Below are 27,946 nucleotides of genomic sequence, written 5' to 3'. Positions count from 1 at the left end.
ACCAACCAACCAAACAAACAAACAAAACAAAAAACCCAAAAAACAAAAAAACAAGAATTTAAGGATCTTTTGTAGCAAAATATATCACGAACTAATAAAAATTCACCATGTGCCAGCAGCTGAGGACAGCCCTCCACCTGAAACAGTAACACCCATCACCAAAGAAAGACCATACCGCAACCCTAGACATAGACCTCAGTCTGCCCCTAACACTAGGTCGCTGTCTGAGCCTGGTCCTGCGCACTGCTCTATTTCTAGCCCCTGCACGCCCTGCATGGCTGCTCTTCAGCTTTCTGTCTGCAGCACTCTAACTCTTTTCTGTTGTGCTCACTTCCTCCTTTTTCTGCCTCCATTTGAAATGAACCTTCTGACATTTACTTGTTATTGAATGTCTTCCTATATTAACACAATTCCCTCCATGGAGACATTTGGTATTCTCAATAACAAAATAGTTAAACATTGTATTTCCGTGACTTAAGACTACTTCTTACCGCGCCTAGTTAACGTGCAGCTGGATGTGTGATAAAACCGTGGTTCTCAAACTCTGGGTCTCGACCCCTCTGACAAACTTCTATTCCTAAAAGCCTTTACGTTATGATTCATAACAGTAGCAATACTGCAGTTATAAAGTAGCAATGAAAACAATTTTATGGTTGTGGACCAGCACAACACGAGGAATTGTATTAACGAACGGGTCACAGCATTGGGAAGCTTGAGACCCACTATTCTAAAGCTAGTACTTTGAATAAAGTCTGTTTTGGTAATACTCTCAGTAGGCAGAATATTTGGGACAAATGTAAGGAATTAGCAGGTTTTTTTTTATTAAGAATTCGAATGCTGGGGGATGGAGAGATAGCTCAGTGGTTAAGAGCACTGACTGGGCATCTAGAGGTCCTGAGTTCAATTCCCAGCAACCACATGGTGGCTCACAACCATCTATAATATGTGATCTGATGCCCTCTTCTGGACTGCAGGTGTACATGTACTTAGAGCACTGTATACAAAATAATAAATTTAAAAAAAAAAAAAGAAAGAAAGAAAGAAAAAGAAAGGAAAGAAAGAAAAAGAATTCAGATGCTGTTGCCTACTACCCAAAGTGCAGTGTGGTTTTAAAATCTAAAAGTTTTTTTCTCTCCCAAAATATACATCACACTAAACTTGTATTTCTTCCCCTCGTGTGTGTAAATGGATGTGTGTGCTGTCTGGGGTGGACGAGAACATGAGCATGGAGGAGTTGAGCCTACTGGATTAGCATACACGTCTTTTATTTGTGAAATGTGTTAACATTGCTTTACAATTACCACTCAGTAACTCATATGATGTATTTATTTTATACTTTCACATATTTACAATTGTCATTATTCAACTGCTTAAATGAGGTCTCAGTGACATGATATTTTAAGCATTTTTGTTTTTTAAAAAAAATCACAGATATGATTGAATCATTCAACCACATTTCCCCAGCCCTTCCCCTCGAGGATGTACATGGCAGATATAAAATATAAAGAGATATTTTATTAAGAGCCCTAATGGTGCAACTACACCTAGCTTAGAAGTATATTCCAATGGACAAATCGAGTTCTAAAGTAGCAACATTTGTTAAGCGGCAGGCAGTCAAGCTCATAAAAGCTGAATTATGGGATGTATCATGATGATAAAAAGGAGAGCCCATGGGCGAAGGAAGTGAAAGGAAAGACCATCTCAAGCTCTGGTTTGTTTTAGAAAGGACAGTTAAAGATGCATATTCATCAGAAAAGTAAGCCAAAGAGCCGAAGATGACTAGAGTCTCTGAAATAATCATTGGAGCCGTGTATAGCTGAATCCCAAGGAGCGAGAGGGAGAGGCACACAGGCGCTCCTAGGTCAGGGTGACACTGGCTGAACTCAGAGAAGATAGCTCATGTGGGTTGTGCAGCACATCTTACCAGTGCTCAGAACAGTCAGGACTCGGGGCCAGTGGTCTCCTGCTCATGCGAGATAAGCCACTTAACGTAGTCTAGCTAGAAGGGTAGTTAAGTGATTTACATCTGGGTAATATGGCTCCTTACCTAATAGACATCCTGCCTGGTCACTGGAGCACAGGGATGGAGCTCCTCCTGGAAGGATACAGGGGATCTGCCCCTGGCAAAATGTTCCCCAATGTGAGGTCAACAATGACAGGTCAACAGGGCACGCTATGGTCTACTGGGTACCTAGCCAGTATGTGAGTAAAAGGCTGCTAGAAAACAGACTTGATCCAGCAAGTCTTGATGGCAGCATTCTGTATCAAGGGATAAGTTTCAAAGCCTCCTCTTGTTTTCCTGATGTGGGAAAAGGGCTTTTATACAGTTTAGGCCTAAGGTGCATAACAATAAAATATGTGTAACAGTGAAGTAAAGCCTAGAGTCTCTTGAGTCTAGGAAACTATATTAAAGGATTTATGTTTTAGTTTATTGATCTATTAATTTTATTCATTTACATTTGATTTTTCAATAATAGGACTTATTGGAATTCTGTGGCATTAAATGGTACTCAGAACTCATCTGTACTGAGTTGATGATGTGAGGTGTGAGCACCAGTGACTTGGCATAAGCCCACATTTCATTTCAAGGAGAGACAAAATTAGAAAATGCTGCTCCCTAAATAGGCAAGGATGCATCTTATAAGCACTGCAGAGATTTAGTAAAGGGCACTATGAATTCTTTTTAAAAATAACACTTCAGTATATGTAATCACCTTCTTCCCACATTTTTTTGTGCATTGAATACAGACCAGGGATCCAGAGAGCAAATAGCCCTGAGTAGGGGTGCAATCTTGGGTTCTGTGGAAATGCTCTACCCAAACTGAAGAAGCAAAGGGTTTATAATGATCCCGTTATAGAATCCTGTCATAGTAGGGCTTCTACACAACTTAGAATAATTGTTATGTTAGCCCATTTGTAGCTTCTTGGGCTGAAGTCCACACACGTGTCCTGGAATACCCTTAACATTATTGTGTAATTCTGCTAAAGACACATGGCATGCAAAAGTTCAGCGTTGTCTCAAAAGTACATGTAGTATGCCCAGTAAAATACATTGGCTAACATAAAAATCAAAGGAAATAGTAGTTTGGAATATCGATCCACATTGCTGGGGTTCTGAATTGTGAAATAATCAACAAGTCTGCTGAGCTTTTCTCGGAAGACGAACTTGAACTTGTCGCTGGTTTTCATTGTCAAGTCACTATAGTTGACACTGTCACCGGATAGTTCAATGCTGGCAAAGCTGAGCTTTCGCTTAAAGCTGGAGATGGAGCTGTTGATGATGTTAGTGATGCTGACTTCTTCCGGTTCCTTCGCTGTCCCCTGGGTCATAGACAATAGTTAGCTTGGAAGACAGGACACAGTAGCACACGCAGGTGATGTTGTGATAAACAGTGTGCTATGAAGGTAGCCAATCTGGGCTTAAATCTCAGTCAGTCTGTTACCACTGGAAACTTCAGTTACCTAAATCCCTTTAAGGTGTGATCTCCTTGTCTGCAACATACTAATGATATTCATTAATTGTTCCTTCATGACACTATGGGGAAGGCAAAGTGGTATAAGTTGTGTGAATCACCTAGTGGGTACTTGGTAAAGTTCTAGTCTGTTCCAGAGAGAAGAGATTGAGAGAGATAATATAAGCCCATTGTGTCATGTGATCTTTGCTACAGGCATAGAAACAGTGGTATTCCCTGCAAATTGGGGAATTTCCACTATCCAGCAAGGGTTGGTGACACAGATTGTGGGGTCTTGGCTGAGTTGCTTCACCACGTTGAGGGAAAAATTCTCCATAATAAAATAAGGAAAACTATGGTTTCATCTTACTGCGATTTGGGATACTCAGATGGAAAGAACACAGCATGTACTCCATGGTGCACCTGTGTTTCCACGCATTGGCGTGGGGTTGGGGTGATGGGGGGACACACTGGTGCCTTTGGTAGAAGATCTCGGGAATTCTCCAACCATCATCTGTCAGTCCAGCAGGTCTGGATTTCCGTGTGTTCCTGGGGAAGCCTACACGGGACACGGGAAATCCATATTCTCTCTGGCTGCTACACACTCTCCTTTGTCTTTGGTGCTCGGATTGGTCTCAACAACCAAACACAATGACAAAGCCACTGGATCTCCTGGTTGCCCACACCCTCACTATTAGACCCTGGTAGTCCTAGCATGCTGCTTAGGTGGCGCTTTTCTGAGTTGGTTCTCTGTCTTTTGTTTGTTTGTTTGTTTTGTTTTTGTTTTCCCAAGAGAAGGTTTCTCTGGGTAGCCTTGGCTATCCTAGGCTCACTTTGTAGACCAGGCTGGCCTCAAACTCACAGAGATCCACCTGCCTCTGCCTCCCACCTGCCCTCTGCTGGGATTAAAGGCGTGCACCACCACGCCCGGCTGGTTCCCTGTCATTTTTGTTTGTTTGTATGCTCATGTCTATCAAATTCAGTTTCCAGATAACCCCGAGGTCCAGTGGGGCTGCAAAGAGTAATCATTATAGGGATGGCCTGTTGCTTACTGTGTGAGGGGAAAACAGTGCATCACACTGGAGCAAGTGAGTCTTAGGTGAGACTCCCACCTCTACCTCTCAGTCTTCTTGCCTCCGGAATTTTGTTACACGTCAATTTCTTCCCTATGTCTTTTTTTTCTGGATAAACTGGTACTTGTGTAGCTTAAGAATATAGTAACTATATGTTAATCTGAAAGGCATGAACATCTAAGCATGTCTAGTTTGATACTGGGCTTTTTCTGAGATGCTTGCTCTTATACTTTCATGTTGCATATGAATAATAGTTTTCTGCTAGAAAATTAAAGTTTGATAGCCTTATTTTATTTGGTGAAAAGAGCAACCTTGGCCAAGGGACACCATGACCTCCAAGTGTGCCCACTTTAGTAAGTATGATATTCACCAGAACAAAGTAGGTTACTCTGGGGCTGGGAACCAAACCTGGATAGGATACACTCTTCAGAGCAGAGCAGGTCCCTCTAAGTGACAGATCAGAGACCGCCCTCCAAGTCCTTACCCTATCTTTGACTGCCATCTGCTGTAAGGCGCTGTAGTGAGCAACCGCATACTCCAGTAAGGCCCCAAACACGAAGCTGAAACAGATCCCCAGGTACACGTCGATGGCCTTTATGAAGCAGTTGGTGTTGGGTAGGGATGTTCTCGAGCCAATCATCAGCGTGGTCATGGATAACACCGTTGTCACCCCTGGGAAAACAAGCACAAACTGTTCTGTGCCGGTGTCCAATTGACCACCCCGCCCCCCAATTGGTTGATTGGAGCTAGCAAAATGAGGACTGGACGCAGGAATAGTCCAGATCTTGTTTTAAAGAGGCTGTGACCTTCTGGAATAGGGCTAATTGAATCATCTTGACCAGATATAAGTGACATAGTTTTCTAAATATGTCATCTTCTGTCTTCTCTTAGGGAAGAATGGCCAATGCATAAAGTAACTGACCGTGGACTGTTCATGCACAAGCTGACCTCTTCTGTCACAATAGAACAGATATAAAAAGGAAATTCTTCTAATGTTATCTTTCTAACTCTGAATTCATTTTTCAAGATACCAACTCTTTTGATGGCTCCACCAAGTATCAGTGAAAATAATGATGACATTTAAAGGCACCCGATTGACCTAGTTCTTAGAAGTTGCCTGCGGGAGCCGCTTACCAATGCACGTTCTCGCAGGCACTGAATCCAGAGAGATCCAAAAGGAAAGCCAGGATAGCACCACCAGGAACGTGGAAGGAACGTAGGTCTCCAGGATGAAATACAGGACGTTCCTCCGAAGCTCGAATTGCAAAACCAATCGCGTGTAGTTTCCTGAGAGTGCAAACGAGATAAGAAATTGTGTCTGTTCATGCAGAGTAGCTGCGTGAGGAGGCGCTTAACCAAACCACACTCACGTTAAGTCCTCTGTCTCCGTAATCTAGTCACCTATGGACTGTCACTCTGGTTACCACAAAAGACCTCAACGCTGCCTGGCGTGGGACTTACAGGGCTGCTGCTACCTAACCCCACACTCATCCTTTATCAATGAGCACCAGTCTTCCCAACATCCAGATCGCTGTGAACGCCAAGGGGGCGAACCCGGCATCTCTCAATCTTGCGTTCACAAGTTAAGTTGTTAATAAATACCTGTTTAATGAAGATTACTTAAGACAGCCCATTGTTTTCAAGATTAAGGGGACCAGGACTATGAGACACAGTTTCATTTTTGCGTATAAGCGCGTGTGCGCATGCGTATGCGCAGGTGTTGTTTAGGCATCGTTTACCCTTTTGTTTGAGACAGGATCTCTTCCAGGCCTGGAGCTTGCCAAGTAGGCTAGGTGGCTGGCCAGTGAGGCTCGGAGTGTCACCTGTCTTTGCCTCACTGGGGCTGGAATTACAAGCGGTGTGCTCAGCTCCCGCCCCGCCTTGCGGCCCGCCTCCTCCCTCCCCATCCGCAGTGGATTGTGGGGATTGAACTCAAGTCTTCATAATTTACTGACAGAGTGATCCATCCAGCCCCTATAATTCAATTTTTGTTGATTACAGAAGCATCGCTTCAGGATCATACTTAGGAAATTACCAATGTACATATACTACATGCGTGGAATGTAAGCAATAGGGAACCATATCTTCCCTCCCTTTTCCAGGCGCAGTTTTGGCACACATTCTGATTTACAAGGTCATCTAGACTGAACTAAAGTACAGGGTAAGGCTTTAAAGAATGTAAATACTGATGAGACAAATCATCGCTAACTTGACCGGGAGGAACTGAGAAGAAAATGCCACTGTTTGTATATAAAATCACGCCGTTTAGAAGACACCTACTTAAGACCACCAGCTCCCAGAGATCCAGCTCTACCCACGATGAACCAATAATTTCAGTAACGAGGAGATCACGTGGTGCTGCCGCCGCCTTCTGCACCTGTGAGGACTTTCTTAGCCTCGCCCTTCAGTGACCCGTGTACTCATTAGAAACGCGAGTGACTTTTATGCGTGAGGGAGTGCTGCGTTTGAACAGTCAGAACATCCCGGAAGGTAATCAGCTAAACTTCAGTGCTGGCCCAGAGGGCTGCACTCTCCAGCTGACCATGTCAACCCTGAATGTGGAGTGCACAGAAGCCTCCGTCCCGTGGCTATCACCCTTCCCCCACTCCGTACCACTAAAGGAGGCTTGCACCCGTAGGAATAGAGACAGAAGTGATGCGACTTATCATTCAGGGTGCAACCTTTTCTTTAAGTATTTTTATTTAGTCATTTATTTTTACTTTATGTGCATTCATATTTTGCCTTCATGTATGTCTGTATGTTCCAGGGGTATCAGGTCCCCTGGAATGGGAGTTACATATGGTTGTGAGCTGCAATGTAGGCTCTGGGAATTGAACCCAGGACCTCTGGAAGAGCAGCCAGTGTTCTTAACCACTGGCCCATCTCTACAACCCCTCCTTTAAGTATTTTTATCTGTGCGATGGGTCACAAGAATTACCTGTTTCCTGCTGGGATACGGTGACCAAGGTGAAATACTGTTGGATGGTGTACTGAGCAAGGCGCAGGTTTTCAAGTCCACGCACAGAATCGTTCCCTCTCAGCCAGGAGAACTCCACATCACTGCCATCGTATCCCCCTGGCGAACGAGAGTGAGCCATGGTCAGTGCATGGGTGCCACAGACTCAGCTGGTTTGGGAAATGCTCCAGTGCAGACACTGCAAGAGCTCTATCCTGGTGGCATTAAGTCCACAGCAGCACGCCATGCAAACGTTGGCAAGGTTTCTTAAGCACTGCAGAGTGATATCCTTTGCTAGGGCCATTTTATTTTTTTATTGGTTGAGAAGTAGTTCTATGCTAAGCATTGTCCAAGCCTGGCGGATGGTAAAAAATGGCTCCCTTCACCACTGAACGACACTTATAAAGCATGTTATCACAAAGAGCCATGCTAGATTCTGCCTTTCAGAGGAGTCTAAGCTTCAATAACACTGTCTGGGACTTTGGAAGTGGTCTAGTTATTATCCTATTGGTATGAATGCAAAACTAAAATATCATGAAACCAGCCACTTTATGAATATCGGTCAGTCTGTGCTTTTGCTAAACGTTAACTTTACTAATATCAGTTGATGGTACTGATAACAGCTCTCTTTTAGGAGCCGCTTATGTTGTCCCTTACCCAATGCATCTCTAATGCTTTCACAGTCCTGTAAGGTAGACATTTATGTGTTTCTTCCATTTTAAGATGGACTTTTGTTTTTACATATCTGAAATTGTGATGGATCGTACCCTCAACTTATGTGTGTGGGGTAGAGCTTGCGTTTTCTCTTAAAATATGCCTATTCACTAAATACTGCACCTTAGACTTGTGGAATCATTTGCCCATTATATGTGAACACTCTCAGAATCTAGGGGCTTTCTTAACTTTCTCAAGATATAGACAAAAGCCAGCACAGTGCCTGGCTCGGGAAAGCTTACTCTCAAAGCCCATGGCTTATGCTGATAATAACTGCTGTATCTATTACTCCGTAAGCAACTTGTAAGAGCCTTGTAGCATTATCATCTGCTATAATCCTGGCTGCAGCCATGGGTGTGTAGTTACCAAGCACAAAAAAAAAAAAAAAAAAAAAAAGAAAAAGAAAAGGGACTCAATGTCTTCAGTCACTAGGAAAAAGCAAAGCAAAACCATGCACTACTTCATACCTGTTAAGACAGCAATGGTAAGGAAGAGATGAGGAACATGATGAGGGCGTTGGCAAGCTGGAACTTCAAGGGTAGGAATGTAAAATAAACAGCCACAAAGACTACTATAAAAAGACTAAATAGGAAGTGTATCATTGGAATCAGAACTCTATTCCAGAAGTATGTACTTAAGAGGGATGACGTCACAGAAAGGCATGTGCAGCACCATTATCTACAGTGACTAGATGTAAGAATAACCCAAAAGCCCATCCACTGAAAAGCTGGAAAGAAACAGTACTGAGCAATCAAAAGGAATGAAGTACTGTATTCTGTGGAAAACACCAGATGCAAAGGGAACAGATTACCTTGGTCTTATTTACATGAAGTGCCCAGGAGAGACAAATTCATTGTGGTAGAATGTAAGTTAGTGGTACCTAGAGTCCGGGGTAGGAAACTGGGATGGTCGCAGTAAGTACAAAGGGTCTTTGGGGGTGATGAGAATGTTCCAGCAACGCAACCTACCAATGGCTACACACTTTGAATCACACACATTTAAAAACAGGTGAATTTAGTTGGGCAGTGGTGGTGCATGCCTTTAAGCCTAGCATTCAAGAGGCAGAGGCAGAGGCAGGTGGATCTCTGAGTTTGAGGCCAACCTGGTCTACAGAGTGAGCTTTAGGAGATATCCAAGGATACCCAGAGAAATCCTATCTCAAAAAGGGTGAATTTTATAGTGCATAAATTATAGGTCAATAAACTTGGTTAACAGAAGGCAACTCATTGAGCCAGTTCCTGTTACTTCTTCCATTTCAATGAGTAGGAAGCTGAGAGGGTCATTAGCTGAAGTCATACAGCTGGTGACGTAGCACCATGGTTCCAGCACCTGTGGTCATAAACACAAACGTCTATTGCCAAGGCTTCAAAGGTTACTGAGACGATGGTGCTGCTGTTGGGGCCAATATTGTGCTAAGAAGCGTCATTATGGAGGAGGCATTCAGTAGGCTTTATCTTATGATGCCTAACCAAGCTTCTTGGGGATTTCCAGGGAAGGTTGTGTGTTTTCCTTTGGAATCATCCAAAAATGGATGGAAGGAAGCTAGCCACTGAAATTAGCCTGGAATCCCCAAGGAATGAAGACATCTCTATGAAAATGAGAAATTCAAGTTTCTACCGGGGTACTTGGTATCACCTCTAGTAGAGGCTCATAGTCCTAAGTGAAGATGATATCAATTCTTTTTTTAGTGTATATGTGTAGGTATATACACACATGTATATAGTGTATACACACACACACACACACACACACACACACACACACACACACACAAATTCTAGTGAGGTGTTTTAATACCTAAATGCCTGCTAATAATCATTCTGTGGAAGCTCCCTCTGCTCTTGGGGATGGTGTCTGTGCACATACAGTGCTGAAGTTTCCCGGAGAATCTTGCTCCTGGGATTTGGGGTGAGCCGGCCAAGACGCATGGAGGGCAATTATTTCTATTGTGCTGCGTGGGCATGACTCCTCTTTTTGACAGCCTCAGTTGCATTCTGCCACCACACAGCTGCGTGGCTTCGAGAAGGGGTTGCTTGCACCGAATCAACAGGATAATTAATCTGCCTAAGTCTTTAATTAAATGTGTGCTTCTGAAAAATGGCTTTTTCTCAAAATGGCTCTTTTCTCCTGGAGTTGCTCACTTGTGCCCTTCTGTGGAGAGTACCCAGTGGTCCCCAAGGCTTGCCTGTAGTTATTTTCCACTTTGACGCCTTAATGAGTCATATTGGTGGCACTATTTCTCTAACACAGGTGCCCAAATATGGTGGATAGCCAGAGAAGCTTACTAAAGAACAGCGGAGATTGTTAAACAATCCCGAGGAATTGATTTGACCTACATCCATTTAAAGTGAACCCTCATTTTCCTTTCTAGGAAATTCCCAGATTATAATTTAGAGGCTCATTTACCCACAGCACTTTATGAAGCTTTACATCTACCAACTAAGTTCTTTTACGTGTTGGAGGCAGCTGCATTATTAACATCAGTGATTGCACTGCATATTTGGCTTTCCTGTCCCTGTGCAGGAAATTGAGCCAGGGCCTTTCCTATGCTAGACAGGCACTCCCTGCCTACTCCCTGCCTCCTGCCCTCCACAACACCCCCCCCATGTCCCAACTCTATTTGCTCCTTATTATTATTATTATTATTATTATTATTATTATTATTATTATTATTATTATTATTATTATTGAGACAGGGTCTCTCTGTGTTAGCGTTGGCTGTCCTGGATTCATTTTGTAGACCAGGCTGGTCTTGAACTCACAGCAGTCCACCTGCATCTGCCTCCCGAGTGCTGGGATTAAAGGCGTGTGCCACCATGCACGGCTCAACTCCTTACTAATCTTTGCTCTATTCCCTCTTGTTCCTGTGGTACTGTGCCCTGCTTTTTGTCCTCTCAGCCAGCTGGATCTGATCTCCCTTCTGATATCAGGTGATTAAGTCCCTCTGGGCTTCTCTGACTCTTACCAGGCATCCATGGTCCTATTACTTTTTTTTTTTTTTTACTGTTATCATTCATTCTTTCACAATTATTTTAAGTCCTGTCTTCTCCGTAAGGAGGTAGGTACACTTCTTGAAGACTGGCAAATCATTTCATCTTTGTACTGCAAACATTCACCACAGTGTTTAGCACAGAACGGGCATGTAGTTGTTGAATGGATGGATGGACGGACTGAGGGCAGGCAGATGGAACTCAATCAGTCACCCAGACTGGCTGGAGACCTTAGTGGGAAAATATGTAGAACTGAGGTATTAGACTGAGTCAAAATATTTTTCTTAAGATACAGAGGAAGGGAAAAACACTGGCCGTGGTCCTAAGGAACCAAAAAGAACTGGCGTGGAAGAAACGGGAGACTGCTGTCCAATAGTCACATTGTATTCCAACTTAATATCCCGCAGGATCTGGGAATACCAAACAAACGTCACATGGTCCCTCAGTCTGGGGGGGAAAATGATGATAATCAATGGGCACTAGGGAACCTGGAAATCTCATACAATTACTTAAAGCCACTTTATGGTATATCCAGGAAAAATGTATAGCCCAGGTCACAAACAAGCCACTGGAGCAAAATCCTCGTGGGCTTTGCTGGCCGGTAGAAGAGCCCTTGGAACTGTCTGCCCCTCTACCTGGGCTTCTGTTTCCCGGGTCCCTTCAGCAAAATGCTAAATTGTAATGAGCTCCAATTTCTTTATTCATAAGGTGGGAAAACAACACATATGTTTGTTTGGAAGGCATCTGTGAGAGTGCCTAGCATGTGGAAGCAGTGATACTTATCACAGGAAATGAGCTCTATTATTAATTATTATTTTCATGGCTCTAATGGAAAAGTGGTTTGGTCAGGGCGACCAGGGCACAGGCAGATTGAGGTCATCACATTAGCTGTCCCTCCTACAGTCATTTCCCGACTGGCTTCTCTACTTCCTCTACAGCCACATAGCAAGGCATGGCTAGAGGCCACGGTGCATTTATTTCCATTAGGAAAAGAAAAAGAAAGCTTTTGAGGCCTTCTGGTAGGCTGAGGGTAGACAGAGGCATATTTAGTAACAAACAAGAAAGGGAGTTGGTGAGGTCCAGGACTTCTACATCAGCTTCTAGAACAGTCTGTGGTTGGTTTGGTTTTGGTAGAGCAAGAGTGGGAGTGCGCACAAAGGTCGCAGCCATAGGAATGACTCACCAAGAGCTCACCGGGAATCACAGACCCCCCCTGAGGATGAGCGGCCTGAGAGATGGCATAAGTAACACACTGTAAGTGATAAGTATCAGGTGCTAGCGTAGATCCGTTTCCATCAAGATGTTTTCTATAAAATAGAAATACTTGGGGCTGGAGTGATGGCTTAGCCCCAGTCAGCTCAGTCTGCACTTCCAGAGGTCCTGAGTTCAATTCCCAGCAACCACATGGTGGCTCACAACCATCTATAAGGAGATCTGATGCCCTCGTCTGGCCTGCAGGTGTACATGCAGATAAAGCACTCAGAAAAGAAAAGGAAGGAAAGAAGGAAAGAAAGAAAGAAAGAAAGAAAGAAAGAAAGAAAGAAAGAAAGAAAAGAAAGAAATCTCATAAAAAAGAATCTATGGTCATGGAGTCTGGGAAAGGACACACTCCTTGGAATTTCACATGGAACTAACTCTTGGAGGCCTCTAAAAGTTCTGCAGTGATGGCGAATGTCATTATTTTAGGCTTTGTGGGCCATACAGTCTCTATCACAAATACTCAGTTCTGTTATTACCATGTGACAGTGAGCGGCCATAGACAATCCCCAAATGCGTGGGCATATCCCTCTATAATACAACTGCGCTTCCACAAATGCGAGCTAGGCAGGGCTTGGCAGACGAAAGCAGTTTGCTGACCGTGACCTACACAACCATCTATGTTAAAGCATCTTCTTTCATCATCTCTCTACTCATGGCTGGAGATATTTGGTACTAACGCGCAATAGTTCTCCCCTAAAGGTGTAATGTTGCAATTTGCCTTTGAGAAGAATCTCAGTCTGCCTGGACATACAGGCCAAATGGTTCAATCCACTGTGGTTCAATATGAAAACAGAAAAGTCCATAGATATGGGTACTCTGCAAAAAAGAAATAGAAATCACCCAGGAGAGTCACCCCGGGGGCTTTCGTCAGCGTGTATACTCACAGCTCTCTAGCTGCAACTTGCAGGTCTGTGTGTCCATAGGGTATTTAGACAGATCCATGTTGCAAGTAACAGTTGTTGTGATTCTAAAAAAATAAGAACAAACAAACAAAGGGGCTCAGAGACTAGCCTATGATATAAGAACTGTTATTACTTTTAAAAAGATTTATTTATTTTATGTATAATTTTGTTTCGCCTGTATGTATGTCTCTGTGAACGTGTCGGATCCCCTGGAACTAGTGTTACAGAGGGACAGTTGTGATCTGCCATGTAGGTGATGGGTACTGAACCCAGGTCCCCTGGAAGAGCAGCCAGTGCTCTTAACCATGGAGCCATCTCTCCAGCCCTCAAACTGCTATTATTTTTATTTTGCTGTTAAGGAACCTGAGGCTCAGAAGGTCTAGTACATGCCTAAGTTCACAGAGCTGTTTAGGACACGATTCCAGCGGCACGTTGTCTGACAACTGTGGCTCATTGGTAATTCTCACCCAGGCTGACTGTGCTGTGTGCTGTGTGCTGTAACACAGAGCAGATGCACATCCCAGGCACAGAGTATATATGCATACACCTACTGTGCTAACAGGATGCCATGGAAGCTTGGGGAGATGTAGACTTGGAATCAAAGGAGAGTTAGGTTCCTTGAGAGAGGATTTGGGGTCTGGGCTGCTCTCTGCATCGCTGACGCATGCCCAGACTTGCTACTTATCAGTTACACTCAGTCCTTGCTTTATAACTTCAGGCCCTTCTTGTGATTAAAGGTCAGTCCGTTCATATTTACTACTTGATCTGCTTCCCCAAGGACTCAGGGAGCCCAGGTGTGCACAGCCCTTGCAATAAGACAGTCGTGTAGGCTGCCTGACGCAGAACAGGGCACCTCTTTCCTGTTTCAGCCACTGAGGGGAAATCCATGAGAAGGAAGGAACTTTAGGCCTTGGCAATTTGGGGAGGTGGCCTGTAGCTGCAAGTACATAGAGTCTTTGGGACACACATCTTGCTTCTTTGTGCAAACAAGTCACAGACACACAGAGGTGCAATGTAGAGATATCCCCTTGCACTGAGCCCCATGAAAGACAAATTCCTTACATAGACGTCTCTCTGTTTGCTCATGGCTGTCCCCTTCCTTGTCCTCTGTCCCTCTGCCTCCTCTCCCTCATCCTCTCCCCTTCTCCTGTGTGTGTGTGTGTGTGTGTGTGTGTGTGTGTGTGTGTGTGTGTGTGTGTGTGTCAGAGAGAGAGAGAGAGAGAGAGAGAGAGAGAGAGAGAGAGAGAGATGTGTGTTTGTGCGCATGTCAGGTGGACTTGCGCATGTGCGTTACTGGCATTGGGATACCTTCCTCGATTTCTTTTCCACCTTATTTATTTGTGTATATGAATGTGTGCATTTGTTTGTGCATGTCTGTAGCTGCATAAGTGTGAGGGCTGTGCAGGCACCTGCATGTGTGTGCACACATGGAGGCCAGAGCTTGAGTATCTTCCTCAATCACGCTCTGTCTTACATATTGAGGCATGGTCTCTCAGTGGACCTGGAACTCATGGAATTACCTAGGTTAGTAGACATCTTTCTCTAGAGAGCCTGGCTCTCTCTTTCAAAGGCTGAGCGTACAGGTGGGCCATCATGCCAACCCTATGTTTAAGTGAGTGGTAGGGCTTCGAACTCTAATCCTCATGCCTGGGTTGCAAGCATTTTATTCAGGATGCCATCCGGTCCACACCCTATTTTTCTTTTCTCTCTCATTGAACCCGGGGCTTGCAGCTTAAGGCTAGAGTGGATGGCTAGTAAACAGCAAGATCTATCAGCCACTGGGGTTTTAGATGCATGCCACTAGGCTCAGCTTTTACACCAGCTTAGGGACTCTGGACTCAGGTCTCACGCTACCTCTCTAGGCCCCTTTCTTCTTTTTCTGCTAGCTTTTTCACTTTTTTTTGAGAGGGTCAGCTTTTCGAGGCAGGATTTCTCTGTGTATCCCTGGCTGTCCTGGATTCACTCTCTAGACCAGGCTGGCCTCAAACTCACAGAGATCCCTCCTGCCTCTGCCTCCAGAGTGCTGGGGTTAAAGGCATGCACCACCATTCCTTGTGCTTTCCTCACTCTTTTTTTTTCTTGTATTTTTTTTATTGAAAAATAAAATAATTCATATTACATCTCATTTGCTATCCCATCCCATGCATCCTCCCATTCCTCCCTCCCTCCTGCTTTCATCCCATTCCCCTTCCCTATGACTGTGACTGAGGGGGACCTCCTCCCCCTGAATATGATGCTAGGGTATCAAGTCTCTTCTTGGTAGTCCGCTATCCTTCCTCTGAGTGCCATCGGGCCTCCCCATCAAGGGGACATGGCCAAATATGGGGCACCAGAGTTCGTGTGAAAGTCAGTCCCCAGTCTTCACTTAACTGTGGAGAATGTTCTGTCCCTTGGCTAGATCTGGCTTTCCTCACTCTTAATGGCTCAGTTCATAATCTTATGAAAGCATATTTTAACATTACCCCTAACCATTAACTTAGGTCCTAGCACCCAATACTTCATTTGGTTACATGCGGTACCCTCTCAGAGGTGGGGCCTGTCTTACTTGGCTCCCCCTCAGTATCCTGCAAGGACCTGGCACCCAGAAGCTGCTCTGAAGACGCTTCTGTAGCCAGGCTGTACTGAGAATTGAACTCAGGACCTTTGGAAGAACAGACAGTGCTTTTAACCTCTAAGCCATCTCTCCAACTGCCAGGCTGTACTGAAAGAAGCCCTTCTGAATGGGCCTGGGGTATAACACGGAGGAACTAGGCCAGATGTGGTCATGCATGCTTCAATCCCAGCACTCTGGAGGCAGAGGAAAGCAGATCTCTGAGTTTGAAGTCAGCCTGGTCTACAAAGTAAGTCCAGAACAGCCAAGGCTACACAGAGAAGCCCTGTCTCAAAAAGCCCAAACAAACAAACTAAAATTATCCACCCCTAAATTTCCCACGAACAAAACAAAAACAAAAACACCACCAACAAAATCCCAAAATAACACTAAGAAAACTCCCAAACAAAAAAATCAAACCAAATCAAATCAAAACAAAACAAAAACAGTGGAACTTGCGAGGTATTGGGGCTCAGACTGGCTGCTTTGGTTCTGGTCAGAAGTACCCAGGATACACGCGTCTTTTCCTCCAGCCCCTGTCTCCCGGATATGCCTACTCACCTGAGCGCGTACAGGACTGTGCCATTGGAGAAGAGGCGGACGAGCCTGTTTCCCACCGTGACCTCATGGAGGAAGGACTTCTTGGACTCCACAATGTAGGTGTCTGGTACCCAAAGGAATTCCACGAGACGGGCGTCCAGAGTGAAGCTCTTGTTGCCTTCGAACACCAGCCGTGGGTCTGTCCAGCGCTGCCGGAGGTAGATAGTGGCGGTGTAGTCCTGGGAGGAAAGCCAGAAATGGAAATGATGGGCATGGGTAGGGAGACCCCAAAAACAGAAGAAAGGGGGTCAAGTTTCACTCCACTTCCACTTCCGTATATATATTGTATGTGTATGTGTGTGTGTTACTGTTGGTGAATTAGGTTATTGGTGTGATACTTATGCACAGTAAGGAAAGAACAAAGTACATTACTTATTTTAGAAAACTCCTACTGTCGAGGCCCACTTTCAGGGTCTTGAGCTACCTGACATAAAAGCTCACACTGCCTGAGAACCCAGTCGTCACTAAACTGAGGAAGACTTTGGTGGCCAGGGTTGCCCATCATGCCTCACAAGCTGCCTTGGGAAACTGCCTTCCTCCTAGCTTCATCTTTCCTGTGTCCTCTCAAGTTGGTCATTGGATTGTTAGTTTTCATCAGTTGTCCCTTTCTCTGTAAGATCATGTGAAGGGCAGACTTCTGCACCATGCTTTTATTCTTCTCATATATACATGTATACATACATACATACACACATACATACATACATACATACATACATACATACATACATACATACACACACATATGCTTTTCAAGACAGGGTTTCTCAGTGTAGCCCTGGATGTCCTAGAACTCTCTCTGTAGACCAGGCTAGCCTCAAACTCACAGAGATCTGCCTGCCTCAGGCGTGCACCACCATGCCCGGTCTCTTTTCCTTAATTTTTATTCCTTGGTAAATGTACTCACTTCCTTTTCTACTCTCTCTTCCTGGCCTTTAAGTCTGTTTCCTTCCTGGCACCCAGAAGACCTGTCTCCGCTTGGGAGGCAGAACTCTGGCATTTGCCATTCTGTTTCTTAGTAACTTAAAAGGACATCACCATGAAAAGCAAGGAGAGGGAGCAGGGGGAGTGCCACGGGGTGACAGTTACCATGTTACTCTCCGAAATGCTAGAGATGCTTGCGATGTCCAGGGTCAGCGCTATCCGAACTGGATCACCTGGGAATGGAGAAAAACCAGAAAGACTTGCATAGAAACACAGGTACAAACTCTCCTCCCTCTCCTCTTCCTCCTCCTCCTCCTCCACCCCCTGCCCCGAGACAGGGTTTGTCTGTGTCCTGGACTCAGTTTGTAGACCAGGCTGGCCTAGAACTCACAGTGATCCACCTGCCTCTGCCTCTCAAGTGCTGGGATTAAAGGCATGCGCCACCACCTCCTGGCAGCTTTCTTCCTTCTAACCACCCGTTTTATCCCCCGCCCCACTACAGACTCCACAGCCAGTGTATCTACATTAGTAGGCTGGAAACAGAAACTATTAAAAATCATAAAAGCAATACACACATATTAAAAATACTTAAATAATCTGAACTATAAAAATAAGAAAATTAATTTTATCTTCCCAGGAGCAACCATTCGGTATGAAAAATATACACAGATACATGGGGACATTATGATATATAAGAGAGGTCACACCATTATTAACTAATGGGTATTTAAAAAACATTTTAAGATTAATTTACTTATTTGAGAGAGAGAGAGAGAGAGAGAGAGAGAGAGAGAGAGAGAGAGAGAGGAGAGCACCACACACTTGGGGAGTTGGTTCTCACCTCTACTTTGCTTTAAGGCGGGGTCTCTCTTGTTATTTTGGTACAGGATAGCTACCCCAAGGCCATCAGGCATGAAAGCTCTGAAAGTTTTGCTACCACCACAGAAGTGCTGGGTTACAGATGTGTGTCACTATATCCAGCTTTTACACCAATTCAAGGACTAGAACTCAGGCAGTCAGGCTGAGAGCCAAGCACTCTCACCTGCAGAGCCCTCTTCCTGGCCATTAGTATGCATATTAGAGGCTAGTGGTAAGGGGTCTACTCCTAATGTGGTGCGTGTGGGGGTGGGGGTGGGGGTCGGGGTGGGTTGGTGGGTGGGTGGTGGCTGTAGGGGGCGTCTGCTCCTTCTTCTGTGGTGCTTGCGGGGTGTAGGGGTGGGGGGGTCTGCTCCTTCTGTGGTGCCTGCGGGGTAGGGGAGGGGACACTAATCAAATAGAGTGGGACAGAGATTTGTTCATGTGATTGTACACAGATGACTCTCCTTTCCCTTCATTAAGGGAATTTACCATATGATGGCATTGAAGGCTGACCACAGCCAAGCTCCTGCTGAGCCTGCTCTTTCTTCCTTTCTCTTCTTTTGCTCTTAGGAGCCCTAACTAAACTTTAGGATGCCAGAACCGTGTCACCTTGGTTGCTCCTATGAGCAGCAGTGATGTTTAGGGAGATCAAAAGATTCCACTGGGGACCATTTTTAGTTCTGGAGACTGGAGTGCTGGGGCCATTGTTCTCAGAAGCCACCCTGGTCAGGCCCGTTCCTCCCCTGTGGATTGGGGATGTGTTAGAAGGGCCCAGGAGAGCGAGCAGAGCTCAGCTCTGAAACCGCCTAACTCTGCCACTGGGGATAAGACACTCAAGCTCCTAGAACTGCAGTTTTCTGACCTGCAAGAGGGTGATGAAGGGCGTTCAGTGGCGTTTAGTGGTGTGACTGGCATCCAGCTAAGGCTGGGAAAGGGACCACTTGGTGAATCAGGTTAATGGATAAAACAGCTCTCACTTACATTAAATAGTTGAGAGAGCCTGGTTGGGGGGTGGGTGGGCTGTGGCAATGAACCAGGAAGTGAAGAGATGGGTTTCTAAAGGAACTAGGAAAAAAAAAATGCAATCATCTAATTGGTCAGAACAAGTCAAGGCAACCTAATAATTAAAAGATTAGTTAAAGGATTAGTAATCCAGGAAAACCAAGCCAGGGGATGAAGGCAGGAATTTGGAAATGGAATTCTAGAGCTGATGTAACTGAAGGAAGTGTTAACAGTTAATGGAAATGGGGGGGGGGGTTGAGGATGGAGTGGAAGGGTGTGGTGCTAAGTGGCCTTTTGCCACTCAAAACAGCAAAGCACAGCACTGAGAAGAGTCAGAGAGAGAGGCTTGTATGTATTGCTGCAGTGTGACCTCAAGCACAGGGTGAAACCTCTCTGTGCTGTTTTCCTGTGCATTAAATGATATGTAACTTGCTGTTATGATTCTCAATATGTCTTCTTCTTCTTCTTCTTCTTCTTCTTCTTCTTCTTCTTCTTCTTCTTCTTCTTCTTCTTCTTCTCTTCTCTTCTCTTCTCTTCTTCTTCCTCCTCCTCCTATTCCTCCTTCTCCAAGACAAAGTTTCCTTACCTGTCCTGGACTTGCTTTGTAGACCAGGCTGGCCTCGAACTCACAGTGATCCGATTGCCTCTGCCTCCCGAGTGCTGGCATTAAAGATGTGTGCTACCACACCCAGCCAGATGCCAGCATTTTAATATTGGTTTTGTTATAAACTACCCAGGTCCAGGCCTTAGGTTGTAGCTGTACAAAACAGGCTAAGACAAGTGCCTATCAGAGAGGACTGAGTTGGAGAACATGAAAAACAGTGGGTTCCCTTGGTCTCCTTCTCTGCAGTCTGCACGGCGCAAAGCACACGGGAGTTCTAGTCTCATGGTGTTTTTTGCTTAGTTTCTTCTCATAGTCTAGTCCAGGCCTGGTCGGCGTTGGATGTTTTATGGACCAGCTTGCTTCCCATTCCCTGAAATTAGACATGTAAGCTGTGCCACCAGAGGGCACTTTTCATCTAGGAAAAAGGTAAATTGAATTGCTGGGCAGTGTGTGCAGTGCCCACTTGAAAACCTTTGCTTTACCCAGCTTAGTTCCTGGAAAATACGATGGAGGTTTTGTCTTTCAAGGATATCGGTGGCCAAGAAGCCAGGTGCACAAATACTACAGGAAGCAAGGGCACCTCTATGGGTTTACAGGGTGCCCAGCGAGACAGATTTCTTTAAGAGGTGGAGTGTCCAAGGTCACCTGGCATGCTGATGTGAGCTCTCTCTCTCTCTCTCTCTCTCTCTCTCTCTCTCTCTCTCTCTCTCTCTCTCTCTCTCCTCCCTCTCTCTCTGAGACAGGGTCTCTCTGTGTTAGTCTTGGCTGTCTTGGACTCACTTTGTAGACCAGGCTGGCCTCGAACTCACAGCAATCCACCTGCCTTTGCCTCCCAAGTGCTGGGATTAAAGGTGTGCACCACCACGCCCAGCTTGCTTTCTCTCTTTTTATATGAGGTGTTTCTGCCCATTCACTTTGGGTAGAACTGGGCCTCAGAGTCCCTTAAGCTCACCCTAGGAGCCCTGTTCTCAAAACAGTCTCCTTGCACAACACCCCTGCCTTAGTTGGCCTGACCTTGTGCAAACACAAAGAATAATGCTAGTTGTTTGAGGTTTGTCAGGCAAGAGAAATTGATCTCAACAAGCTCTTTAGACTTATGTCCTTATTGCCAGTGTGTAGTGAGGCCTGGGAACCCAGGGCGTGTGGTGGCTCTCTAGGTCCTTGGCATAAAGAACTCAGATCCTAACTGTGGGACTAAACATGGTCCAGCTCTCCAGCTGAGCAGGTGACATTGCCTGAGGGTCCCGGTGGCTGCCCAGAGGAATCTGCCAGCGACCTTGCTGTAAGGCCAGGCAGATAAGTAGCAGCATGGACCTCAGCCACCCAGAAATCTGCACATGACAGCATACCAAGACAAGGGGGATCCAGGATGCCCAGAGGCAGAGAGTTCTCTGCTGGGCAGCTTTGCTCAGGAACTCCTTAGGGGCTTTTCCAAACACATTCCCATCAGTACTCCTGTCCAAGACACCTCTGTCCAGGCTCCTTGCCTGCCCCCTCTCTTCCTCTCTCCTCACTTTGTGACCTGAGAGCCCTTCCATCTCCCCCCTCTATCCCCACTCTTTACAGACCAACAAATACCTGGAGAGGCAATGGCCTCCTCTCATCTGATCACCAGTGGACCTGGCCACATATGCTGTCCTAGATCTGACCAGAGACTGTCACCATCAGACAAGAGAAGCAGCAGGGAAAGGGGCGTAAAGCTAGGTACAGTATAAAACAATGACGTGATTCAGGAGTGTGCTCAAAACAAGGGGGGTGGGCAGTGGAGGAATCAGGGAGAACCTTTCTGAGGAGGGTCGCCTTGTCTCCGAGACATGATGGAGATCTGTCATATTTCTACGGAGGCAAATGAAAGAGTAACTTCAGGCAGATGGGCAGCCTACGCAAAGACGCAGAAGCCAGGAGGCTAAGGATGCTGGTGGGTGCTTAGGGGCCATATTGTAGGATATCATGGGACAATAAAAAGGACAGGCAGACAGGAGCTGGGCTGAGAAGAGCCTGGAATGAATGCCTAGGCTTCAGGCCAGGCTGCCGGGGCACATGCTTATATTCTGAGCAGGCAAATGACCCAGGAGGAAATCCAGGTGGAAATGACAGGAGACCGTCATAGGTGGCCAGGAAGGCCAGGTGGAGTAATGCTGGTGGCACATGGTGAGCTCCTGGAACAGGGACCATGGAAGAAGGGGAGAAGGAAGAGAGTGGTACAGGTTGCCAGAGGCTCCTGTGCCCACCATAGTGGTGGAGGGACGCCTTTATCTTGCAAATGGAGAGATAAAGTGCTTTCTTTAAGGTAGCATGAAAAATCACAGGCACGTGTTCTTATTATCCATCCTTTCCCAACCACTAAAGCAGCTGCCGATCAGGGTGGAGTCAGCAAAGCTTCCTGAAAGCCCACTGCTACATCTTATCCCATCCCCATGCCTGTCCTTTTGACCTAACGTCCTGGTCACCAAGGATAACCTACCGCCGAAATTGGGCCTGAGAAATTTGTTATATCCTGCAGTGAGGTTCTCAAAGCCAGGCAAGGAAAGCTTGTCGCTTCTGTTGCCCTCCACGTTGAACTGGTTCCCCTGGATGCACGTCCTGGAAGAGAGAGTGGCTTTTGTTGCCTATGTTGTTCAAATATTGATAAACACGGATAGACATGAACTTGACCTGACTCTCCACTGTGTGTGTGTTCACATGGTGGCTTTCCTAAGGAGAAATTTCTTTTTTTTTCCAGCTATTGAATTAGCATTTCCATTTTCTTACCCACTTGCTAAAGAGAAAACTATCATGATAATTTGGGAGCCCTCCAAGTAGAGTTCCTTCTCTCTATTTCTCTTTACTTATTCCTGGACCTCAAGTTTTCTCAGCTAGGCTGGAAGACAGAAATCCCCAGAGATCCTCCTATCTCCTCTCCACTTGGCGGCCCCACAATTTACTGGCATTTGTGGGTGCCAGGCTTGCTACCCGGGCCTTAGAACCTGGACTCTGGTCCTCAGGATTACACAGGAAGCACATCTCCGCAGCTCCCTTTCACCACGTATCTTATGAACAAACATGAGTCCATCAGCCTGTGGCCATTTTAGGAATGTTTGTTCTCTGAAATAGAACAAACCATAGACATTTTATTGCTCTGGTGTTTCAGGGGATGAAGGGACTAGGTTTTTGGCTTAAGTTAAGTGGGACATGCACGCAAGCCTTTCCATCACATGGCCAAACCAGGGCAGTTCACACTGGGCCGTTCTCGGGTAGCACCACTCACCTTTGAGTGAGGAGATTCAGACATACAAAGGCCAAGTAGTGGTGGTGGCTCATGTTGAAGGAGCTAATTCACACACAGAGAGATTGCAGGAAGAATCACCTGGGGAGACAGATGGGGCAAGGTGAGCAGGGCAGTCCAAAGGCTCACTTACCTCCAGCCCAGCTGTTTTCGTGGGTCGTGAGGCACGGTATTTTCCCAACGTGCATGGAGAGCAGCCTCTTTGCACACCTTTTATTATAGCACCTGCTCCCTGTGTAGCATCCAGGTACACTTGTCATTTGGGAAGCTAATATTTTTAATCCACCCTAGATACAAGTGGAATTTATACAATGGCTCACCAGGAATAGCACTCATAGCCAGTCTAGAGTGCATACTTGTCTGTATATTTGAGGAGCCCCACACTGTCCTTACTGTGTCCTTGTCCTGACATCTCCAGCTCTACATCCAAGAAACCAGACATTGTTCTGTTTAGTCAAGAGTTCAGGCCTTCCAGGCAGCTATGTTCTTTCTTTCTTTCTTTCTTTCTTTCTTTCTTTCTTTCTTTCTTTCTATCACTTTATAGGCCAATCCCAGCCCCCTCCTTCCTCTTTTCCCAGTACCACCCTCATGTTGCCTCTCCCCTATACCCCCCCCCCCATACGTTTTCAGAGAAAGGGAGACTCCTAAGGAGTACCCAACCCATCCTGTCACCTCAAGTCACAACTGAACAATTTTTTTATCCTTATATCTACAAATACACATATTTCTTTTCTTTTCTTTTTTTTTGGGGGGGGGTGGGGGAAGCACTGGTGGTGGTTGTTTCTCTGTGTAGCCTTGGTTGTCCTGGATTTGCTTTGTAGACCAGGATGGCCTTAAAATCAGAGAGATCCACCTGCCTCTGCCTTCCTGAGTGCTGGGATTACAGGGGTGTACTACCACACTGGGCATCCAATACACATATTTACATATAAAAAAAAAAGAAAATTGGCGTGCTTTTGTCCTTTTGTTATTCTCTTCCCCATGTGAGTGTAGCAGCTGCTATTTGTTGACAGCTTCACACTCACTTGCCTGAGCTAAGCACCTCAACAGCCTTCACAGATCTTTGGAATATCGAAGACTATTTACAAAGGAGAGAGCGGAGGCTCTGACGGGGTGTGACCTTCCCAGGGTTACACAGCAAGAAAGGCGACGACAGCCTGAATGCAAGTAGCTGATCCGAGTCCTTCCCTTGATCACAGCATCATAAAACGTGTTCTTTCCTGTGTCAGCCACACCTTTCCATGCCAGCATAGATCTGCCTCCCTAGTCTTTAAGACAGCAGGGGTGCTGAGAACACGCACCATTTGCACGCCACACGTCCTACTCATGAAGACCAAGTTATTTCCAAAGTTTTTACTCTTATAAAGTCAGCACTGACTGCCATGGTCTTAATATACCCTATCCTGTCCTGCTCACCGTGGGACAGAGGTGGCTCCTAAAGGCTGGTAAAGAAATGGAGGCTTGCTTGTGTGTGCAGGAAGCCACTTACTCATCAGAAATAACAGCTATAAAACCAGTAGTTATACTTTCTTTTTTTAGTGCTTCTCCCTGGTCCCAAGTCCTCTCTATGGCCCAGCATAACATTTAAAAGGGCCCTTGGAATGGTTCACACACCCTCCATTTCTTTATTTAGTAATTTAAAGGGTGAATGGGGGTTCCTCTTAGAAGCCAGACACATGACCAGGAAAGGCTCTGCCTGCCGGGGACAGAGGTGTGTGAGCAGAAATGTGCCATCAGAGGGGTGCTAACTGTAAGTCACATGTCTTGTCACTGCCCTACAGCAGGGGCCCAGGCAGCAGGGTGTTTGGTATAATAAGAAAGTGAGCCACCACCTCCCCCCGCCTCCCCCCGAGAGGAGGATACAAGGCTAGGGTGGAAATAGCAAAAATGTTCCTTTGATTCTCTAAGACTGTGCTGTATTGGCTGGACCTAGGAGGCTGGGCCCTCTAGAGGCTGATAAAGAAATGCAAGCTGACCCATTGTCACTGGAAACCACTCAGGCGAGACTCAGCCTTTTCCCCAAGCCCTTGGTATCTGCAAGTTTTTCCCAGTGTGGCCTGAACTGGCCCTGTCAATTTTTCCACCATCTATAAGAAGCCACCTTTGATCAGATATATCTGAGGATCCATTTAGTCTTTGTCGTCAAGCTTGCTGTGAGATAGGGATTTTCCTGGCAACTAGTCTATATTGGGAAGGCAATATTCATAACATGGGCCTCCAAATCTCCTCTGAGGACTCCCATGCTCTGGAGTATGCCTGCATTCTGACTGCTGGCTCCGCTAGGGGCTGAGAATGCTCAGTGCAGTATTAAGAGTAGCAGCCTGGATGCCACATGTGTCACCTGGTCATTTATTTATCTTGGCTATCAGGTTCAGGAGTGGAACCTCAGATTTGTGATGGAGTTGCCTTAGATCACAGTGCAATTAAGAGGCCATGGTCTGAACCAGCATTTCCAAAGTCCTCAGATCTGTACAGAGGTCACATCTGGCACCACTTTATCATCATGGTTTTCTTGGGGGGAGGGCCCACACCACTAATACCTTTCCTCACTCCAGCCTGACACAGAGAACTCAGAGCACACTGACAGAGGTTAAGAGCACTGACTGCTCTTCCAGAGTACCTGAGTTCAATTCCCAGCTACTCCATGGTGGTTTACAACTATCTATAATGTGATCTGGCACCTTCTTCTGGCCTACAGGTGTACATGTAGGCAGAACACTATACACATAATAAATAAATAAATAAATAAATAAATATTTTTTTTTAAAAAAAAAAGAGAAAGTAGCCGAGGACAAGAAAATAATACTGAGTTAGAAGGAGGCTAGACTGTGGCATTATTGGGCACACTTTATGATGAAAAAAGCCCCCAGTCCCTCTACTTCGGGCATGGGGTGCTGAAAGTCCAGCCGGAGCCACCAGCCCATGTGTCTGGTAAGCCAGTCTTCAAGTCACTATATGTCTACTGGTCTTGGTGGAGGCTCAGGCGTCCCTCTTGCATATAGACACCAAAGCTTGGTGGTGATCATAGACCACTCTGGGTAGCCGGAGAGTCTGACTAGAGCTCCCTCCAGCGGTCAGCCACTGCACACAAGAAGCGGGTGGGAATTTCTTGACTTGGGGCAGCCAATTCATTCTTGCACTAGCTGGACCTCTCTGGCTAAAATCCCACCTCTATATGTAGAGGAGAGTCTGGCCTTTGGGGTTAGACAAAACTGGGTCATAGTTAACGTCCCAGCCTCAGTTTTGCCACCTGAAAAATGGGAACAAATACAAACGATAAGTATTATGTTTCGTCACCCAATCTCTCTAGGACAAAAACAACACCAAGCTGAAGCTCTCCTCTGCTCCCTACCCCCCGCCCCATGCCCCATACCTGGTTGGCACCACTCAGGGAGAACAGGTCAGACGCAGAATTTGAGTGTCACCTGGGAGGCCAGTGGCATTTGTTTTTCTAGACTGGCTCTGAGAAGCAGAGGTGATTCTGATGGGGATTACCTCCCTCCCTCCACTCCATCACACACACACACACACACACACACACACACACACACACACACACACACACACACAAAACCAACATGAAGCCCCAATGTGTCACACCCTAGCCACCTTCACCCCCATGGCTGTTCCCTTGTCCTCAATCACTTCAGTGTGTTCAGAGGCATGTGTGGGGAGGCAGGCGTGAGTGGAGGAACGGTCTACGTGCCCTGGGTCCTCCCCAAGAAAATCATGAAGGTATGCCTTGTGCCAGGTCTAGCCTGGCAACAGAGAGGGGAACAGTGACAGCTCCAGCGCCGGGCGGGGGTTGGGGAGTGAGGTGGGGGGAGAGCTCTAACCCGGGCCCCTCACTTGCTCTTGGAAGGTTTCTTCCACCCCGATGTTTACTTTCCTTCACTCTAACAGAGGGTATTATACTATTCTGTAAGACCTGAGGCAGAATTAGGGCTCAACAAATTCCAGGCCTGCCTCCCTTCCCTCCCATCCACCCCGGCAGGTCTCACACCTGGAGCTCCTTCACGCTCTCTCTCCAGGCACCCGGAGGTGGGCAGCAGTTCCCTTACCAGGCAGCTGTTGAGGCTCTGTTGCCGCAGGTACTTCGGGCCCCCAGGCAGGACTCTCATGTAAAAGATAGTCTTTTGGGTCCCCAGGGTGCTTTTCATATCAGCCCTGACCTCTTGGACGTAGGTATGCATCCACTCTCAGATGGAATGGCCCTCTCTGCAGAAGGCAGAGCTGCAAGAAACCAGGTACAGGTGGGCGGGGACTCCTCTAGCTCCTCCCCTCTTGGTGGACCTCTGGCAGGTCCTGGGTTGTTAGTGAGAATCAGGCAGCTCTTGCTGTCGCTTACTGGATGCCAGAGGTTTGATTCTGAGTTCTCGGTTCCGCCATGGTCCCAAACCTCAGGCAAGAAAGACTTCTGCCAGCCAAGAAGCCTTGAGAGTGGGCCCAACTACTACGACAAGCCTGCTTTCAGAGGACAGCCCTCCAACATAATGCCCAGGGATGGCTCTTAGAGTTATGATTTTGGGCGTTTCACTTGAATCTAATCATCGGATTCACACCCACAAAACAGCTTAATTCCTTTCTGAGAGCCTCAGTTCTGGCTTTGCCTTGACTGGGTCTGGAATTAACAGAGTCAGTTCTGTGTTAATAGAGACTGTCCGAATTGTCCAGTTGCTAAGACAGACAAAAATCCAAAGGGTTGGGAAAGTGGAGTTCAGAAGAGGTGGTGGCAGTTTGTGGGCTTTTTTTTTCT

The 27,946-nt window shown here is 46.1% G+C and overlaps 1 protein-coding gene across 3 annotated transcripts; it reads right to left on the bottom strand.

Annotated features, from left to right (window-relative positions):
• Positions 1-1,248: 1,248 nt before the first annotated feature.
• Positions 1,249-27,394, bottom strand: GABRP (gamma-aminobutyric acid type A receptor subunit pi). Of its 3 annotated transcripts, XM_084762892.1 has the most exons (11): positions 27,252-27,394; positions 26,564-26,652; positions 23,173-23,271; positions 22,390-22,508; positions 17,627-17,694; positions 16,499-16,716; positions 13,330-13,412; positions 7,464-7,601; positions 5,660-5,812; positions 5,010-5,197; positions 1,249-3,321 (listed from the first exon to the last, which is right to left on the bottom strand). In XM_084762892.1, the coding sequence occupies exons 3-11, from the start codon at positions 23,223-23,225 to the stop codon at positions 3,019-3,021; spliced, it is 1,323 nt and encodes a 440-aa protein (XP_084619018.1). In that variant the 5' UTR covers positions 23,226-23,271; positions 26,564-26,652; positions 27,252-27,394; the 3' UTR covers positions 1,249-3,018. The 3 variants fall into 3 exon arrangements, with proteins under 3 accessions (XP_084619018.1, XP_084619019.1, XP_084619017.1); XM_084762893.1 differs by lacking the exon at positions 26,564-26,652 and having other exon boundaries at positions 27,194-27,394; XM_084762891.1 differs by lacking the exon at positions 26,564-26,652.
• Between the last annotated feature and the right edge of the window lie 552 nt (positions 27,395-27,946).

The sequence above is a fragment of the Acomys minous genome, assembly GCF_964271855.1.
Source record: "Acomys minous genome assembly, chromosome: 16".
Classification (NCBI taxonomy): domain Eukaryota; kingdom Metazoa; phylum Chordata; class Mammalia; order Rodentia; family Muridae; genus Acomys; species Acomys minous.
The sequence above is the reverse complement of the archived record's forward strand: the minus strand, read 5'-3'. Positions and strand labels throughout refer to the sequence as shown.